This window comes from Plasmodium malariae (genome assembly GCF_900090045.1).
Source record: "Plasmodium malariae genome assembly, chromosome: 3".
Classification (NCBI taxonomy): domain Eukaryota; phylum Apicomplexa; class Aconoidasida; order Haemosporida; family Plasmodiidae; genus Plasmodium; species Plasmodium malariae.
Window position 1 is genome coordinate 1,028,264 of NC_041777.1, and position 19,514 is coordinate 1,047,777.

Below are 19,514 nucleotides of genomic sequence, written 5' to 3' on the forward strand. Positions count from 1 at the left end.
TAAGCAAATGAGCATGGTATATGAAAAAATATACGCAAGTGTACGTTATATGTGAGACTGTGCATACGTATACATAAATATATATGAATACATAAATATACACATATACATATATCATGTATATTCCAAAAGTGTGCTATAAATGTACGTTTTGTTTATGCTTTTCCAAAGAGCTCAAATTATTTTCCATGTAAGTTCATATTTTCCTATGCACTTGCTTACAATATCTCCTTTTGCGATTTTTCCTATTTTTGTATTTTCACATGTCATTGCAGTTGAGAATTTTGTTTTAACCCTTCCATTTGTTGTAATTCCGCTTATACTTTTTTAAATATGTGGAAAGAGGAAGATATGGAAATATATACGTCCTTATATTTATATACGTCCTTATATTTATATACGTCCTTATATTTATATACGTCCTTATTTTTATATACGTCCTTATTTTTATATACGTCCTTATATTTATATACGTCCTTATATTTATATACGTCCTTATATTTATATAAACCCATTCACTTTTTTTAACACATATCTACATGCACACATACATTTCTATAATTAATTTTCCATCCGGCATCCCTTTATTCGCTTAACCCACCGCGATCAGCCAAGAAAACTTCTTATATTTTAAGCTTATGCAATATTTCTGTTTTTATTTCCTATTCCTTTTTGGTGTAAGTCTTTCCAGTCGTCCCATTCCTTATCGAAAATTTCTTTTTCTCTTTCCTTTTTTGAGCATTTTTTATAATAATCCTCATCATTGACGTCATTTTTAACACCATCTTCATCATCTTCACTATAAACTTGGTTGTATTTACTACCATTTATTTTGCTCTCTTTGATCTTACTATTAGTATTACCATTGGCGCTGTTACTCCCTTTTAAGGCATACTCCATTTCAATTTTCGCACATTCTTCTAAAGATATTGTCGGTAAGTTGTGAGATGGTTTGAAGACGAGGTCTTTGTAATAGTTTCGAATTTGAGTAATGTCCGATATTTGCATATTTTTTTTAATGGTAAAAAGCCATGGTTTTTTTATGGAGTCGTTTTTATTAGTAGTATGAATAATGTTATCATCATTACTACAATTTTTTAATTCTTCTTTTTTCTTTTGTTCCCTATCTCGCATTTCCAAAATCTGCAGTTCTATATCTATTAAATCTATCATGTTCAACGTTTGTATACATTTGTATTTGATTAAAGACAAATACAATTCTCTATAATCCTCATCTGTTGTACAATCATCTTCGTTATAATTTTGATTAGTATTTTTCTTTAAATTTGTTCTAACTATTTCATGATATATTTCTTGGTATTTTTTTTCATCTTTTGCTCTCCTAATTTTTATGTTCCTTCTATTTATTGCATTATCGTTATTTTCCTCCTCATCTAATAAGTAATCATCCATTAGAATTATTTTATAAATGTTTATAATACTAATATATTCATTAAAATACAATTTAGAATCTTTTAGTCGATCATAACGTATGTTCATATTTATAGTTTCATAAGTTAATACTCCTAGTATGTGTGGAATTAATAATAATTTTAAATACTTCGTGTTAATATCATCTACTTCTTCATTTTTGGAAAACATATCACAACCACTTACATATTTCCCCAACAGTTTGAATGCATATATCAATTCGTCTATTATTTCATCCTTATTGCTTATTACTTGAAAGGATGGTATTTTTCTTATATCAGAATAATTTTTTACAAACTCCGTAAATTCTTTCTTACGAAAAATTGATTTATAAGTTTTAAAATCCTTATTACTTTTCACAATATAGTCATCAAACAATATATACAAGTAATCGTATAATGACATCACAACGTTTGTTTCCATGCTGTTTTTACTTTAGCTTTTATATTACCTGCCGTATTATCACGTGGATCTTTATGTATATATGTATATATTGATATATATATTTTTAAACTATTATATGTATATGCGAATGTATAATTTTATACGCTTAAATGGAAATATGTATAGAATGAAACACGATTCTTTTTAATCTTTTTATATATATATAGTATGGTTACAAAATAGGCGTTCGTGTAACGCTATCATATTTTAGTATCACTTTAACGTATATGAATACTGTAACTCTTTTAAGGACTTCTTCTTCTTCTACTTCTTCAACTTCAACTTTTACTTCAACTTTTACTTCAACTTTTACTTCAACTTTTACTTCAACTTTTACTTCAACTTTTACTTCAACTTTTACTTCAACTTTTACTTCAACTTTTACTTCAACTTTTACTTCAACTTCTACTTCAACTTCAACTTCTACTTCAACTTCTACTTCAACTTCTACTTCTACTTCTACTTCAACTTCTACTTCAACTTCAACTTCTACTTCTACTTCTACTTCTACTTCAACTTCTACTTCAACTTCTACTTCAACTTCTACTTCTTTATTTTTTTTGCTCGTGAGGATTAAATTATATTTAGCTCTTTTTCCTTTTTCCCTTTTTTCTTTTTTTTACGTAAAAATATAAGAATTAGCTAAGTTGCCGTAAGGTTTTTGCATAAAGTTAGCTGATGTTATAATTTTTTTTTTTTATTTGATTTTTTTTTTTTTTTTTTTACCTTCTCGCCTTAATCTTCTTTTTAAGCAAACATAATTTCACTAATAATTTTGTTTATTTTTTAAAAAAATAAATGAAAAGAACATTGCTCTACAGAAATTATCACGCCAGTTTTTGCTCTGAAACTATGGGTATATGTAAATGCTTTTAAGTACTTGATGTATATATTTGCTCACATAACTATAAAATTTTGAGTATTTTTGGAAAAAATTTGCACATTGAAGAGAAGATAAGGAAAAAGAAAAAAAAAAAAATAATAAATAATAAAAAATAAAATAAGGAAAAAAACTTAATTCAATTGGGAAAAATGGAACGAAAAAATTGGAGCTATAAAATTTAAAATCATATTCCCTCGGAGGATATTCGTAATACTTGAATATTTGTACATGTATTACGTAAATATATGTGTTTATGCATGTGTGTATGTAAAAGCATAGTTGTACGTATGAATGTAAGTGATATGTAACAAATATTTATTCTTCCCTATGTATAATTCGTAAAAAAAAAAAAAAAAAAGCAAAAGGGAGAACAGTGTACTGTAATAATGCAACGCGCATTTTAAAAGGGAAATAAAAATTTAAAGTTTAAGGATCTGATTTCTTCGTTCCTTAGATATATATATATATATTAAAACTTACCAAGTTTTCGAATAAAAGTAGGACATATAAAAACAGTTTATAGTAAAAAAAATAGCAAAAAATTATAAGAAAATTAGCACAAAATTAGCACAAAATTAGCACAAAATTATCACAAAATTTGCACAAAATTAGCACAAAATTAGCCAAAATTCAGTAACTATTTATCAAATATTTAGTAATTAGTAGCAGTAGAAATTAATAGAACTGGTCCTACCCCCCTAAAAAAGAAAAAAAAAAAAACTCTTGTCTTGTACATTTTAGAAGCACACATAGCTGCATGTGAGATATAAATGAATGGTTATTCCGTTCTACTAGTTACAAAATTTACTTGTAGTTATTTCTTTATCTACAGTTCTACCATTCTGTTTAATTTGTTTGACATCAATTTAATTAAGAAAAAAGTGTGGAGAACCAAAGGAAGGACGCACTAATTTTACGTTATTTTACATTTCAACAATGGATATTTAATCATATGCATATTGTTGTATATTTATGAACATGTCATAAAATAACGATTGTAATAACAATTTGGCTAGTTAAAAAAAAACAAAGACAAAAACAAAAACAACAGACTGTCCCATTTGCACACATAAAAGTAGGGGCATATTACTGCACACTTTTAATTTTTTTTGAAATCCTAATATTACGGTTATACATTCTAAATGAGACAGATTTTTATATTTGTTGCATAGTTTTATATTTTTCATTATAACATATACTTTTTACCTATGAAAAATTTTTGGCCTTTTACAATTTTGCAAAGAACGTAAAATTATGAATAATTTACCAACGAAGTTTAAAAGTAAAGTAATAAGAAAATTTGCTGAAGTATATAAAAAGTTTTACTCTGATAAGACTTTTGATGAAAAGGAAAAAGTATTTTTCAACAATTTAGAGAATGAATGGTGGAAGGAAAAAATAAGTGGAAATGGAAAATGTTGTGATATTTTAGACAAAATAATAGGAAAGAATATGTACAGTTTACATGATTATAATAAGCAAAGGTTTGATTTTATTTTTAAGAATTATGAATTTATTTTTTTTGAAAATTTAAAAAAGGAGAAGCGAAATGGAAAATTTAAAATAAATATTTTAGATGTTGGATGTGGGGGAGGAATACTTTGTGAATACATGAAAAATAATATTTTTTATTTTTTAATTAAAAACGATTTAATATCATTAAAAAGTGAAAAGAATAATGAGGAACCAGGAAATATTGAGATAAACATAGATGGCATAGATGTGTCTGATAAGTTGATAGAAGTAGCTAGAAAAAGGCAGAAAAAAAGCGAAAAGGTAACTGATGTGCATGATTATTATAATAGTAGTAAAGCTGTTATCAAAGAATATTTCAAAGGTGATAGAAAAAATGGTACATTACAAGATAATAGAATAACGGATGATACAAAAAGAAGAAAAAAAAACTGTAACGTAACTGTTAATTTAAATTATATAAATTGTGATATTGCTGACCTAGCAAATTCACGTCAAATAGAAAAGAAAAATTATGATATAATAATTTCTTCAGAAGTTATTGAACACGTTCCTAATGATAAGAAAGCAAATTTTGTAAAATATATAAGTCACTTATGTAATCCTATGGCATTAGTTATATTTACGACAATTAATAAAAATATCCTGTCGTATCTTTATGCAATCTTGTTGGCTGAGTACATATCTGGAATTATAAGAAGGGTACCTCTCTGCATTTGAAATATGGGGCACGTACTTTCAATTGTTTCGTACGCAGCAGCGTGTATTACCACGGCATTCCATGCAACTTTGTTTAACATATGCACATTATTACTTACATTCGTTCATTCGTTCATTTGTTCGTTTGTTCGTTTGTGCGTTTGTTCGTTTGTTCGTTTGTTCGTTTGTTCGTTTGTTCGATTGTTCGTTTGTTCAATTGTTCGTTTGTTCGATTGTTCGTTTGTTCGTTTGTTCGTTTGTGCGTTTGTGCGTTTGTTCGTTTGTGCGTTTGTTTTTTTGTTCGTTTGTTCTTTTGTTCTTTTGTGCTTTTGTTTTTTTGTTATTTTGTTTTTTTGTTATTTTGTTTTTTTGTTATTTTGTTCGTTTGTTCATTCGTTCTTTTATTTGTTCATTCTTTCACCCTTTTTGTTCTTTTTTTTTTTTTTTTTTAGGGAACGCACGACTACGACAAGTTTATAGGCACCAACGAGCTGAACAGCATTTGTGAACTTTATGATTTAAAAAACTTAACTACCGAATATGTTATGTACCTTCCCATTATAAGAAATTATTGCACAACTCAAAAGTTGAAGCTCTTATATTTATCCTCCTTTGTTTACAAAAATGGAGCAAAAAAAAGAAGTAGCTCATACGTAGGTTATTGAACAAGAGGGCGGACAAGGGAAAAAAAAATAAATAATAATAAAAATATATATAAAATTAAAAATAAAAAAAGGCATTGTTGCATAGTTGTTGTGGATGTAGTACTGCTCCGCTGTTTATATGCCTCCATCTTTAAATCTTTTTACATATTTTTGTAAATAAAGAGCATATAACATTTACAATTTTAAATTTTGTTTTTGTACTTGCCTTTTTTTATATGTATTTTTATATATAAGTACTCTAAAAAGTATGAATGCAAAAAAAAAATTTAATAATGTGACGAATTTTTTCATGTATCTTAACTGTTAAATATGTATATATATATATACGTATATATTTATATATATATTTATATATATATATATATATATATCTTTACGTTATCTTTATTTTTTACATGTATAAAGCGGTAAAAATTTTGAAGGAGATCTTTTATTATTTATTTTCACTCTATATAATTTTACTTTTAACATTTATTTTGAATTCACAATAAAGCTGAGTGTCTTTGAAATGGAATAGGAATGTGTAGTTCGCTTAATTTGTTAAAAAAAAATTTTTTTTTTTTATAACTTTTGTAAATAAATATAACAGAAAAGAGCCAGAAAAAAATAAAAAAATAAAATAAATAATATATATATATATATATATATATATATATTTATATGTTATATAAAAATAAGCTCTTTTGTATATAAAAAAAAAAAAAATTTCCGCATGTAATAATGGCAGTTTCAAATACATTTTTAAGAAAACAAGTGAAATACGCGCAGTAAAAAATATAAAAAACGCTTACGCACAATGTATGTATATGCACAATACATATGTTATGCATATATATATATGTAGATACAATAACTTTTTAAAGCTTTTTATTTATTTTTTGATAGTTATACTTTTTTTTTTACGTACTATTTTTGTTTCGTTTGAATTGTTATATTTAAATTCTTCTCAACTTGCATTATGCCGATGTGGGATATCGCCGATTATATGCATACGGAATGAAAAAAAATGAGAACAAAAAAATAGTTACATATAGGAATAAATACATAGGTAAATAAATACTTATATGAGTACATACATATATATATATATATATATATATATATATATATATATATATATATTAAGCAGGAATATATAAATAATGACGCAACAGGAGAACAGAGCACGTAAGCAGGATGTACCCAATTCCCTATGATTTAAATATTTAAAAAAAAAAAAAAAAAAAAAATGTGGCCTGTTGTTATTTTGCTCTTTGGAGGGGGTATTTTATTTGCAAAAAGGGGAATGAATTATATGAAAAATCAGAAGCTAAATTTGAACAATAAAAACTTTTTTTTCCCATCTGGTTTTAGCAAAAATTTTAATAATCTTTTTTTAAAGAATGATATGAAAGGATTTGAAAGAAATATGTCCAAGTCAGAAGCATACAAAATATTAAATATAAACCCAACATCAAATAAAGACAGAATTAGGGAGGTTCATAAGCAGCTTATGTTAAAAAATCATCCGGATAATGGAGGTATAGAAAAATAAAATGATAACAATAAAAAAAAAAAAATATATATATATATATATCAGTAAGTCTCATGGCCGCTAAAAAAGCTCCTCTTATGACAATTTGTGTGCGTTTTGACCTTCCATTCGTGCATGCGTATATTTGCACGCATGTGTTGTATACATATATATATATATATGTATGCGCGTATGTCAACACACAAACCACTTTTGCGTGAACTCGAAGTGCAGTGTATTATCCCATTGCTTATGCCATATTACATGTTTTTTTCATGTTCTTTTATTATTTTATCTTAATTTATTTTAATATTTTTTTTTTTTTTTTTTTTTTTTTATTTAGGCTCTACATATATAGCAGCGAAAGTTAATGAAGCTAAAGATGTTTTGCTAAAATAGGGAAAGGTATACATTCTTTCGTTTTCCTAAACGTCTAATTTTACGCTTTATGGAAAAGAAAAAAAAAAAAAAAAAAGTTATCCATGTTTACGCAATATGTTTATTACATCCTTTTACTATTTTTTTATTTGCTTTTAAATAGAGTTTCGCATCTTTTATTATTTTAAAAACATTTCCTTAAATTATTAAAATGATTTTATGTTGGTAAAAGACAGAATGTTCAAATAGAAAGGGTAAAAAAAAAAAAAAATAAAAATAATAGCATGAGGAAGGGAAGAGAACGAGGAAAAGGAAGGGAAAAAAAAGATGTTTTTCTTCCCATTTATTATATATAGAAAAACATGAGCTCAATTTTTGCGAGCGTTAAAATGAAATAAATTAGGAATATATCAGCAGTAACGTAGAAGCAAAACAGGGAGCTAATATATGACACATGTTTTGCACGAGAAAATAAAAGCGAAAAAAAAAAATATGCACAATGAATTTTAAATATAGAGTCTTTTTATCTATTTTTTAGTTTTTTAATTCGAATTTATTCGTATTTTCTTTCGTTTCGCGCTCCTCGCTTAGATACGTTTCGTTTCATTTGTTTTTTCTTTCCTTTTGATTTTTTCTTCTTATGTACGTTTAAATGTTTGAAATTTATATAAAATTTCCCGTTCAAAATTCGCAATTTTTTCTTTTACTTTACTCTTTCCATTTCACTATTTTTACACCTTTTTGTGCTCCTCACATTTTTGCTTTATATGTGAAGAGGCTAAACAGATATACAATAGGAACACACATATATATGTATATATAATATATATATATACATATATATGTGTGTGTGTATGCACATATGTATATATGTATGGGTATATATATGTATGCATATATATATATATATGCACATACGTAATTTGTATGAATATGAAAAGATTAATAATTAATAAAAAAAAAAAGAAAAAAAAAAAGACTATTTTACAATGCAAAAATTTCCTTCGAAAAAATTAAATGATGAAAACATAGACTCGATTATAAAGAACGAAAAAACAATAAACGAAAATTTGACAAAGGAAAATGAAAAAATTAAAGAAAAAAATATAAAAATACAACAACAATTATTAAGCTATATTGAAGATAATAATTTTATTTACGAAAGTGGTTCATCTGAAGATATACAGAAATACAAACAAGTTTTGAATTGTGTTATCGAATATATGAATAAATTAAAAATAGTTGATGGTCATATGAAAAAAGAAATATTTAATTTACTTGAGGAATTTTTTCAGTGCATTAAAGAGGCTATAATAAAACAAAATGATTTATGGTACGTATAATTTTTTTTTTTCTTCCGTATGTTGCATTGAAACTTTTAATAAAAAGATATGTCAATACGTGTGCACAAGGGGAAAAAGAAACGAGCGAAAGAATGAATGGACGTACGGCTGTGTGTATTGTTTACACGTTTTCGCATGTTCTCCCTCCTTTTGTTCCATGTAAACCTTCGTTTAACATAGACTTTTCTTTTTCTTTATCTTTTGCTTCTTTTTTTTTTTTTATTTTTTTTTTTTTCACCTCATTTTTTTCCAGTTTTTTGATAAATGAAGATATGAACTATTTCAAAATATCAGGCAAAGAAGAGATGTATAAAAAAAACCTATTAACGCTAAGAAAAATTTATGAACATAACAGCATACTAAGGGCACAGATTTGCTTATTTAATAAATTTAAGCTAAAAAATGAAAATTTAATTCATGCAGATTTTGAGCAGTTAGAGCTCAAGTATAAAAATTTAAAAAGTAAAGAGAGTATTTTAGAAAAGAAAATTGAGAACCTAAATAATAAAATAAGGAAATCAACGGAAGTAATTGCTTGAAAAAATTTGAAACGTGAGACAGTCTTGGAGCGTTTAGGCGGTCCGAGGTTATTTAGTTGACCCGTATAATTAGAAGTAGCTCTAGTAGTAGTAGTGCTATTAGTAGTAGTGCTTTGTAGTCTTATTACTCCTATAAGTATCTCCAGCGTTTACTAGTTCTTATTAGTCCTCTTCATGCTGATAAGATATATTGTACATCTCAACCTGTTTAAACTCCTTATTCCCCCCTTTTATTACGTTTGGCTTTTTTCAAGAAAAAACTGCACTATGATGAGAAGAACTTGTACTTAGAAAAAGTATTAGATGATAAGACAACATCACTGGAAGAGTCTTACAACTCGATAAGAAACAAAAAAAATATGATGAAAGAATTAAAAAAGAAAAAAGATGAGTCTATTAAAAAATATAACGAAGCCGAAATATGTGTTATAACGAAAAATGTATACGAAGAATTTCAGGCAAAGAAACAGCATCTCGGAAAGTTAAAGGCCATGGTAAAGCGAACAGGCGTTTTGCTAAAGACCTTCTTACTTACCCGTTCGTTTGTTCATCCATTTGATTATTCCTCTGCCTAATCATTTTGCTTTCTTTTTTTTTCATACCGCAAAAAGGAGCACTTGCAAGCCGCACATACCCACACTCCTCATATTCGTTTACCTTTTTGCTTCAATTTTTAGCTCGAAAAATTGAAGAAAGAGTACGAAAGCTTAAACAAAATGGACGTCGAAGAATAAATAACAGGAAAAAAGTAGATTTACAAAAGCTGTTAGAATTCTTCAAAATTATTTTAGTTGATACGTTGTTGAAATGGAGTTTTATTTCTTTTATGTATATATATATATATATATATATATATATTCTCCGTTTATGATATAATGTTAAATAAAATGATGCATTAAAACAAATAAGTATAACGAAAAAAAAAAAAAAAAAAAAGGGGTTACAAATGCTGCGCTTAAATAGGTATATGAACATATATATACATACATACATATACATATACATACATATACATACATACATATACATATACATACATATACATACATACATATACATACATACATATACATACATACATATACATACGTATACAGGCATGTATATACACACATATATATACGTGTGTACATATGTGCATACTCCATGCGCACAATACAGCGTAAACATATGAATGTAATTCTTTAATTTTAAAAATTAAAATTTTTCTGGAACCATGCATGATTTTTAAGATCATTAAAACAGTGTCTTCTTTTGGAGCACAACTGAAAAGAGGAAAAACCATTTAGGGGATTAGGGGCATTCCTTGTTCCCATGCATATATACATATACGGATGTGTATACGTATTTATGTATACATTTATGTATATATGCACATATATTGTGTGGGCCTTTTTATTACTTCATAACAAAAGTTCTTCAATTCAAAGGAAACAAAATGGGGGAAAAAAAAATTGGTGTTGTGTATACGTTCAACAATATCTTCCTGGAATGATAGTAGTGGTCGGAAGGGAAAGAAAAAGAAAAGGGGGCAATTAAAACAAATGAAAAATGATTTTTTTTTTTTTTTCTTTTTTTTTTTTTTGTTTTTAATTGATATATGTATGTATTAACACTTGCATGTACGAAGCAAGATATAAGTTTCCATGTGACGTATGTCTTTGTATTTTTATGTTTCCTTACAAATTTGTTAGAATAGTAAGTATTATATGTGGTGCACATTTCGTATATTAGAACCGCTAAACAAAAGAAGTCGAACTCGTAATCCTTTTCGTCTACAAAAGTAAAATAAGTGAATATAAAAAAAAAAATAAAACAAAAAATAAAATCAAAAAGTGAAATAAAAAAATATCAAAAATCAAAAATTAAAAAAATCAAAAATTAAAAAAATCAAAAATAAAATAATAAAATAAAGTAATAAAATAGCATAAAAAGTGGCGAAAAAAGGAGCAAAAAATGTGGAAAACAAAACACGTTAAACGAAAAAGAAAAGGATTGCCCCATCTATGGTGAACACTTAAATAGAAAATGTTCTTACTTGCGTCTATGTTAGCAAAATCGAAGTTAAAAACTTTAATAATCCCGTGCTTGTATATGTCGAAATATTTGTTTACACTTTTATTTTTTTCATTTAAGATCTGCACTAATTCTTTTCTCGTGTTCTTTTGTAAAATAATTATGTTTGAGAGTAGTCCTTTGAGGGGAAGGGAAAAAAAAAAAAATAATAATAAAATAATAAAATAATAAAATAATAAAAATTAAAATTAAAACATAAATTCATATACAAGGAGATATAAAAATGCAAATATAAAATGGTAACTCCAACATAGAACGCGCATAATGAAACGGACTTCACTGCGTGTCTATCGTCGTTGTTCCTATGAATCTGCCACCTGGACATCCGCCCACACTCGCACAAACGGGCGATACTATGCAGTGAAACCAGCACAGTTATGTGTTACCATGTATGAACATGCACAAATACGTACGCATATGCACACACACACAAACACACACACGTATGAACGTATGAACGTATGAACGTATGAACGTGCCAACTACCCCTCCTTTTCCTATTACCGTGAAATATTATAAAATTAGTGTGCATGTACTCAAGTAGATCTATTATTTGGTAAGCATAGGAAGCAATAATGTTTTCCTCAAAAGGTGTGGTGTGAGACTTCAAAACATTTCCATGTATATTCTCGAATAACAAATATAACTTGGTTTTATCAGCAGTCTTTCCCTTATATGATAAGATGTTTATATGTCTTAATCTTTTATGAAAAAGTATATTATTCGCTACAGTATCATTACCATTTGCACTATTTAAATAAAAGGAATCCACAATACTAATCAGAAAAGAATAATTTTCATGTTTTAACTTACATTTATATAAAGTAGACAAACCAAAATGACACAAATAATTATCTGATATAACAAAACTGTTAGTGTCTACATTTAAATTGTCGTTATAGTTCTCTGTATTGATACCTAAAGTAACGTTTTCATTGTTCCCCTTATTACTGTGGTCATAGTAGTTTATGGTCATACAATCACTATTTTTTTTTTTATCTGAATTATTACTTATTTTTTCGAGCAGCATAGAGATGTTGTTACTAAGGGATATGCCCTTGTCACGATCGTAACTACAGTTAGCGTTCCTATCGTAAATGTGTTCATGTTTATCATAGTTTGTGCCATTGTTGGTGTAAGTACCTCCATAGTTTTCGTAACCCCGTGCACAATTGGCGTATTTATAATTGTCAGTGCTTGCTCCCTTTCGCTGAAAATTTGGGTTTAATATTCCCCCGTTTGTGTTCATTATATAACCATCCTCCTTTTGCAGAGGTCCGTTATTATTGAAGCGGTTTGTTGCACTTAATTTGATATTACCATCTAAATTGTTGTCCGTATATTTATTTTTTATGTTATTATATACGGATTTGATCATTTGGTTACCTTCGTTTAAAAAATATGACTGTTCAGGATAATTTTTTAGTGAATGAACTCTTTTGGAATTCCACTCATTTGGGTCACTTTTTAGTCCATTTATTGGACCATTTGTTAAGCCATTTATTGGGCCATTTGTTAAGCCACTTATTGGGCCATTTGTTAAGCCACTTATTGGGCCATTTGTTAAGCCACTTATTGGGCCATTTATTGGGCAATTTTTTTGGTCATTTTTTTGGTCATTTTGTTGGTCATTTTGTTGGTCATATTTATTAGTAAATAAGTTATGTCTGGGTAATAACTCGCTATTAGTATTATTTTGAAAAGAGGAGAGTTCGTTTAAGGTACCATTTTGCATATTTTTTTCTCTTAAAGTAGTTAAATTGTTTTTGAACAAATTATATTTTGTACTTTTGTTTCTAAAAATGTCAAGGTTGTTATAACTGGGTAGAGCACTGTTGACGTCAGGGGTGTGCACGTTGGTAATACCATCAGTGCGTATTTTATAAGCGGCCCCGTTACAGCTGTAGTTACTGCTAGAGTTATTATTGTTGTTAGAGCTAGAATTATTGGTGTTCCTACCATTTCGGTTAAAAATGATTAGATCATTTGGATTATTAATTCCGCCATGATTCGTGTCTAAATTTCTCTGAGTATTATTTTCTCTAGCATTGCTACAATTTTCAAAAAATTTCAGTTTTGTCTGATTTGTTATTTCCTGATTATTTTGTTTCACTGGATTTTTAAAAGGCAATGGAGGAAGCTGTTTATTAAGTGGTTGTTTATTCACATTAAAACTATGATTGTAGTTATGGTTGTAGCTGTAGCTGGAGTTGTTACTGTTTTGACTGCACAATTTTTTGTTAAAGGAACTAGAATTATTATTATTTTCTTTAATGCTAGGTTTGTTAAAACTACTTAGCAAGGTAGAACATTTGGTTTGTTCATCAATAGTCTTTCCAAAATGGGCTTTAGCACTACTGATACCAGGGAAATGGTTGACATCGTTGTAGTTCCCGTCGTAGTAGTTGCCATCGTAGTAGTTGCCATCGTTGTAGTTCCCATTGTTGTAGTTCCCATTGTTGTAGTTCCCATCGTTGTAGTTGCAGTCATTTTTATCTTTGTTGTTATAGCGGTTGTTGTCGATGTTTCTGTTTTGTTTATCGCTGCTCTTGGTGAATATATTTTTTTCCTCCATTTTGTTTTCCCTCATATATTCATTATAGAATTTGTTCAAATTGCTTGAAAGTGCATCCTCCTCATTTTCTGTCTTATGAATATTGTTAAATATGTTCAAATTATTTGCACAGATATTTGTGTTTTTCTTTTCAAATAGGTTACATTTGTTAGTTTCATACATCCACAATGGGCTGCTTTTCTTTTTCATTCCTTGTTCGTATTTACTGTCGTTACTATGGTCGCTTGTGATAATATTATAATCATCAACTTCTCCTTCCAAACCTTTCGTTGTTGCTCTGTTCATGTTATTCATTTTTGAAAAAAGTACATTATCTTCTTTATACAAAAGCATGTCTTCATTTTTCCTGTTTTCCACTAAATAATGACTGTCCCAGTGGTAGTTCCCACTGTGAAGAGTATTACCATTCATATTAAGTTTGACATTGCTACCTATGTTACTACTGTAGTTACTATTTACACCACATGCTGCACTACTCAGTTTGCTTTCTCTAAGAGGAATATTATACATCATACTTGTTATTTCGCTTTCCTTCTGTTCACTGTTAACTTTTATGTTGTTAAATAAACTATCCGTATGGTTGGCCATCCAGTTATTTTTCGTTTTTCCTGTTGCACTATTCCCTCCAAAGTTGATAGTCTTGTCATTTGTAATATTAATATTCTGTTTTAGTTTAAAAAAGTCATTATCTTTTTTGCTGATAATTTTATCTTTATCAAAATTAACATTCGGTGTTAGGTTAAAAATATTGTTGTCTTTTTTTTTAAGATAAAATGATTCTAATTTATCGTCGTTTCGGTTCAAGTGGTAATGATTCCTCCAATTTGATTCATCCGCATAGTTACAATTGTTCATATTATTATCAATGTTCCTATTATATCCGTTTAGTTTTTCACTCATTAACATTTTATTTGAAATATTATTTGTTCCTATGCCATTCATATTAGAGTCTTTTTCCTTTATACTTGTGAGATCATATGGGTGGCATAGTGCTCTACTACTACGATCAAACTTGTGCCTATCTAATCTATCTTTTTCTAAGAATGTACATATTTTATTATTATTATAAATACTATTTTCATAATTCGGATTGTTCATGTGATCATAATTACTTACTTTGCTTATACTAAACAGTTCTGTTTTGTCATTTGCGTCATTGTATATTCCTTTGTTCTTGATATGAAGGTTTTCATTGTTAGTAATGAAATTATTATTAACATTTCTGTTGAATATATTTTCATACAGGTTTAAGTTTTTTGTCTTAGAGTCATCGTAATTGTGTTTGTTGAGAGGTATATACTTCGTTTCGTTGAAGGCGTTATTGTCATTGTTATGGCGGTCATTGAGAATGCTATTATTGCGAACGCTACTATTATGAACGCTATTATTATGAACGCTATAATAATAATTATTATTATTATTGTTATTATTATTATTATTGTTATTATTATTATTGTTGTTATTATTATTATTATTATTATTATTATTATTATTACTCGCATTAGCATTTTTATTCTTTGTCAAATGGTTCATATCTGAGTAATTTTCTTCATTCTTTACATTGTTAATGAAAATATTTAAGTCATTATTATGCTCGGAAGCGTTTTCATATTTCTTGTCATGTGACAGGTTTAAATAATCATTCATTTTATTAGCATTGAGTGCTAAGTTGTGTTCATGTATATTTTTTAAGTTACTCCTATGTGCATTGTACAAGTTTCTATCGTTACTTAGTCTATTCCTTATTTCGCCCTTTGGCATAGCGAACGGCTGAATAGGGATAATATTTTCCTTGAACGAGGTGATATGCCCATCAATCCTGTCGCTACACTTTTCGTTCGTTTGGTAACCTGAATAATTGTAAGTTTTATCTTCAAACATGTTTGTGTATGGATTCAAGGGTTCATTTTTTCTAGGTACCATTAGGACATTGTTTGGATGGATGTCGCGATGTGTATCTGGGTAAATATGTCGGTGCATATCACGCTGCGTATCGAGATGTATATCGAGATGAATATCTCGCTGTCCTTCATATCCCTTATCATTGGCATGATATTTGTTGAATGGGCTAAACGTTCTATCTTTAGAATGATCGTAGATGTTATTGTAATTGTCCTCTCCGTTCTTTCCAGTGTCATTTGTGTTGTTGTCTTTCGTCATTCTTTGGTACATGTTATGGTCGAGGTGGAAATTATCGGCATTTCTCTGCTCGTTATTGTATCTACCATTGTGATTGTTACTGCTTCTGTCGTTATTATTATTATTATTATTATTACTATTACTATTATTTTTATTATTATTATTACTATTAATATTATTTTTATTATTATTATTACTATTACTATTATTTTTATTATTACTATTAGTATTATTATTATTATTATTATTATTATTATTATTATTATTATTATTATTACTATTACTATTATTTTTATTATTATTATTGTTGCTGCTGTTGTTGTGAGTCCCCCCCTCACCGAATTTGTGCTTGTTCAAATTTCCTGGCGTCTCAGTGAGATTATCCGAGATGTTCAAATCGTCGTACAAGTTATTATATGCACTTTTATTATTTTTATAATTCTTATTAAACAAGTCATTATTTACATTTCCAATATTATAATCAGCAACAGAACTGGTGTTGAAATTAAAATTATCATTTGGCATACTATCATAAAAATCATCATTATTAAAACTGAAATTACATTTTTTACTTGCGTTTGTTACTATTATATTTTTTAATAAATTTATTTTTGTCTCTCTCTTTTTTTCTTCGTCCTCCTTTTCTCTGTTTCGGAAGTTTGATATGTTGGGGTATAGCAGCGGGTTCTTGTGCATATCACGATGGAACATGTTGTAATCGTACGCGTTTCGATCGTCGTTTGTGTTTCGGCTGTTAGCGCTTCCACCATTAGGTTTGTTATCGCTGCTAGGGAAGTAGTTGTTATTGTTGTTACTATTGGTGCAGTTATTGTTATTGTTATTGTTACTGTTATTGTTTTGATTGTGCTTGTGGTTGTAATTGCTTTTTAACAATTTTCCAAAAATTTCCCCATTTGTACACTCGTAGTTGTCCTTGGTCACTTTCACTTGATTCTCTTTCGCCCCGTACTTTTTCATGATATCCTCTATGTCGGGATAATTGTACTTGTTCGCAAAGTCGTTATAAGTGTTGTAGTTACTATTACGATTATAGTTACTACCGTGGTTGTAGTTACCATTGTAGTTACTGTTGTAGTTACTACCGTGGTTGTAGTTACTGTTGTAGTTACTGTTGTAGTTACTGTTGTAGTTACTGTTGTTGTTATTATAGTCGCAGTGGTTACTACTGTAGGTATTATTACTGTTAACATTTCCAATGGCATTCACACCTGCATTACTGTTGTCGTTACTCACGAAGTGACGTTTACTCAAGTCATGCAGCTTGCTAGTATTATGTTGAATATTATCATATAGCTTATTTATGTTAAAACTGTTACTAGTCGGATAGAGGTTTACCTTATTTGCATTGCTGTTCATGTCAAAGTTGTTTTTATTACTAATGGTATTGATTGGTGCATTACCATGGATATAATTCATTTTATCAAATTTTTTCTCATCCAAGTCGTGGTACCCCTCAAAATGGTTGTTATTACTATTACTGTTATGCTTGTTATTACTATTACTGTTATACTTGTTATTACTATTACTGTTATCCTTGTTATTACTATTACTGTTATCCTTGTTATTACTATTACTGTTATCCTTGTTATTACTATTACTGTTATCCTTATTGTAATTGTTACTATTATCCTTATTGTAATTGTTACTGTTAATGCTATTTTTATTGTTAATGATGTAGTTTTCTGCACCAACTCCTGCACCGACGGCGTTTTCCCTGTTGAACCCCGCATAGTCGTAATTTACGTTGTCATATTTGGAACTTTGGTAATTTCGAAAGTCGAGCATGTGATTGCGCTGGTGGCTGATAAGCCGCGCATTGTTGTAGTTACTGTTATGGTTACTGTTGTGGTTATCATTGTTGTAGTTAATATTATAGTTATTATTGTAGTTATTATTGTAGTTATTGTTGTAGTGTCCATTGTAGTTCTCATTGTTGCTGTTTAAGCCATTTGCGTAGTTAAGATTACTCATTGTGGGTTTCCCATGGCTGGTGGTACTGTTATAATTCTCTTCCTCATCCAAAATTTTTATATTGTTTAAATTGTAGTTTGTCTCTTTCATATCATTTGCATTATTATAGCTTATATTTTTATATCTGTTGTCATATAGCTCATTATTTAAGTCATACATACTGTTTTTCTGTATTTTTGCATTTTTTTGACCCATCTTTGATAAAATACTTGCTTTGCTATTTATATCCACATATGATTTATGATCATACAAAATTTTCCTTTTATTATTATACCTATATAGACTCTCAATTTCGCTATTGTCAAATATGCTGTTGTTGCTGTTACTGCGGTTACTATTGATGTTGAAATATTTGTTATATGTATTATCTAATATATTCATATAGTTGTTCAAATGTAGATTCATATTTTCTTTCTTATGAAAATACATCTTTGTTTAGCGTTATTTTGCTATACTCTGCCTTATTTGCATTATTTTGCATATTTTGTGTATTTTGCATATTTTGTGTATTTTGCATATTTTGTGTATTTTGCATATTTTGGGTATTTTGCATATTTTGGGTATTTTGCATATTTTGGGTATTTTGCATATTTTTGAGTTATTTTTTCCACACTACCTCATTATTTTAAAAAAAAACTAATACAAATGAGCTTGTGATGTCAAATGTATGAACATGTACATATATATATGTATATATATCTATTGCTAATAGATGGGAGAACATAAAAATATTTAATTAAATTTAAAAGAAAACGTTGAAAAGGGGTATAAAAAGGGGCAAAAATGGGAAAGAAAAGAAGAGTAAAAGAGAAAAGGACACAAAGGAGATATGGAAGCAAGAGATAAGGAAGCAAAAGAGATAAGGAAGCAAAAGACAAATTTACATTCAACATTTTATTTTAATCGTCATATGCATATGAATATTTTTGTATGCATTACGTCTAAGCATATTTCTATGCACATATTTGTATGTGCATATTTACATACGGACATCTGCATATGAATATCTACGTACACATATTCGTATGAGTGTGAGTGTAAATATATATGTGTATGCGTATTTGTAGGTGCATGTACACGTACATGTGTTGCGTGAAGCCAAATTCTTACTCATTTTAATAATAAATTAAAAAAACATTAAAAATATAATAATTAATGAGGTGATATAAAATGCGCCTTGCGTCCTTCTGTTCTGTATCTCTCATGTTTGTTTGTTATTCTTTGTTTAATAACACATGATGATACATATATGAAAGCGTTTGTATATACTTATATAAACATGTACACGTACATAATTTTATGCATACGTGTAAACGCTGAAAAAAAATTTAGGACAAACTCAAACAGTATCATAAAACAATGCA

At 28.2% G+C, this 19,514-nt stretch overlaps 5 protein-coding genes across 5 annotated transcripts; 3 read left to right on the top strand and 2 right to left on the bottom strand.

Annotated features, from left to right (window-relative positions):
* Positions 1-636: 636 nt before the first annotated feature.
* Positions 637-1,854, bottom strand: TAP42 (type 2A phosphatase-associated protein 42, putative; the record flags this gene model as incomplete). The annotated part of the gene is made up of 1 exon (XM_029003048.1): positions 637-1,854. One exon carries the CDS (start codon positions 1,852-1,854, stop codon positions 637-639), a length of 1,218 nt encoding a protein of 405 aa, XP_028859520.1.
* Positions 1,855-4,012: 2,158 nt separating this feature from the next.
* COQ3 (3-demethylubiquinone-9 3-methyltransferase, putative) lies at positions 4,013-5,595 on the top strand (the record flags this gene model as incomplete). The annotated part of the gene is made up of 2 exons (XM_029003049.1): positions 4,013-4,933; positions 5,383-5,595. The coding sequence occupies 2 exons, from the start codon at positions 4,013-4,015 to the stop codon at positions 5,593-5,595; spliced, it is 1,134 nt and encodes a 377-aa protein (XP_028859521.1).
* A 1,228-nt stretch (positions 5,596-6,823) lies between these two features.
* Positions 6,824-7,507, top strand: PmUG01_03030800 (mitochondrial import inner membrane translocase subunit TIM14, putative; the record flags this gene model as incomplete). Its single annotated transcript, XM_029003050.1, has 2 exons — positions 6,824-7,115; positions 7,452-7,507. The coding sequence occupies 2 exons, from the start codon at positions 6,824-6,826 to the stop codon at positions 7,505-7,507; spliced, it is 348 nt and encodes a 115-aa protein (XP_028859522.1).
* Positions 7,508-8,475: 968 nt separating this feature from the next.
* Positions 8,476-10,102, top strand: PmUG01_03030900 (conserved Plasmodium protein, unknown function; the record flags this gene model as incomplete). Its single annotated transcript, XM_029003051.1, has 4 exons — positions 8,476-8,819; positions 9,083-9,356; positions 9,623-9,862; positions 10,046-10,102. The coding sequence occupies 4 exons, from the start codon at positions 8,476-8,478 to the stop codon at positions 10,100-10,102; spliced, it is 915 nt and encodes a 304-aa protein (XP_028859523.1).
* A 456-nt stretch (positions 10,103-10,558) lies between these two features.
* PmUG01_03031000 (protein kinase, putative) lies at positions 10,559-18,579 on the bottom strand (the record flags this gene model as incomplete). The annotated part of the gene is made up of 5 exons (XM_029003052.1): positions 10,559-10,633; positions 10,771-10,854; positions 11,052-11,143; positions 11,407-11,562; positions 11,949-18,579. 5 exons carry the CDS (start codon positions 18,577-18,579, stop codon positions 10,559-10,561), a joined length of 7,038 nt encoding a protein of 2,345 aa, XP_028859524.1.
* Between the last annotated feature and the right edge of the window lie 935 nt (positions 18,580-19,514).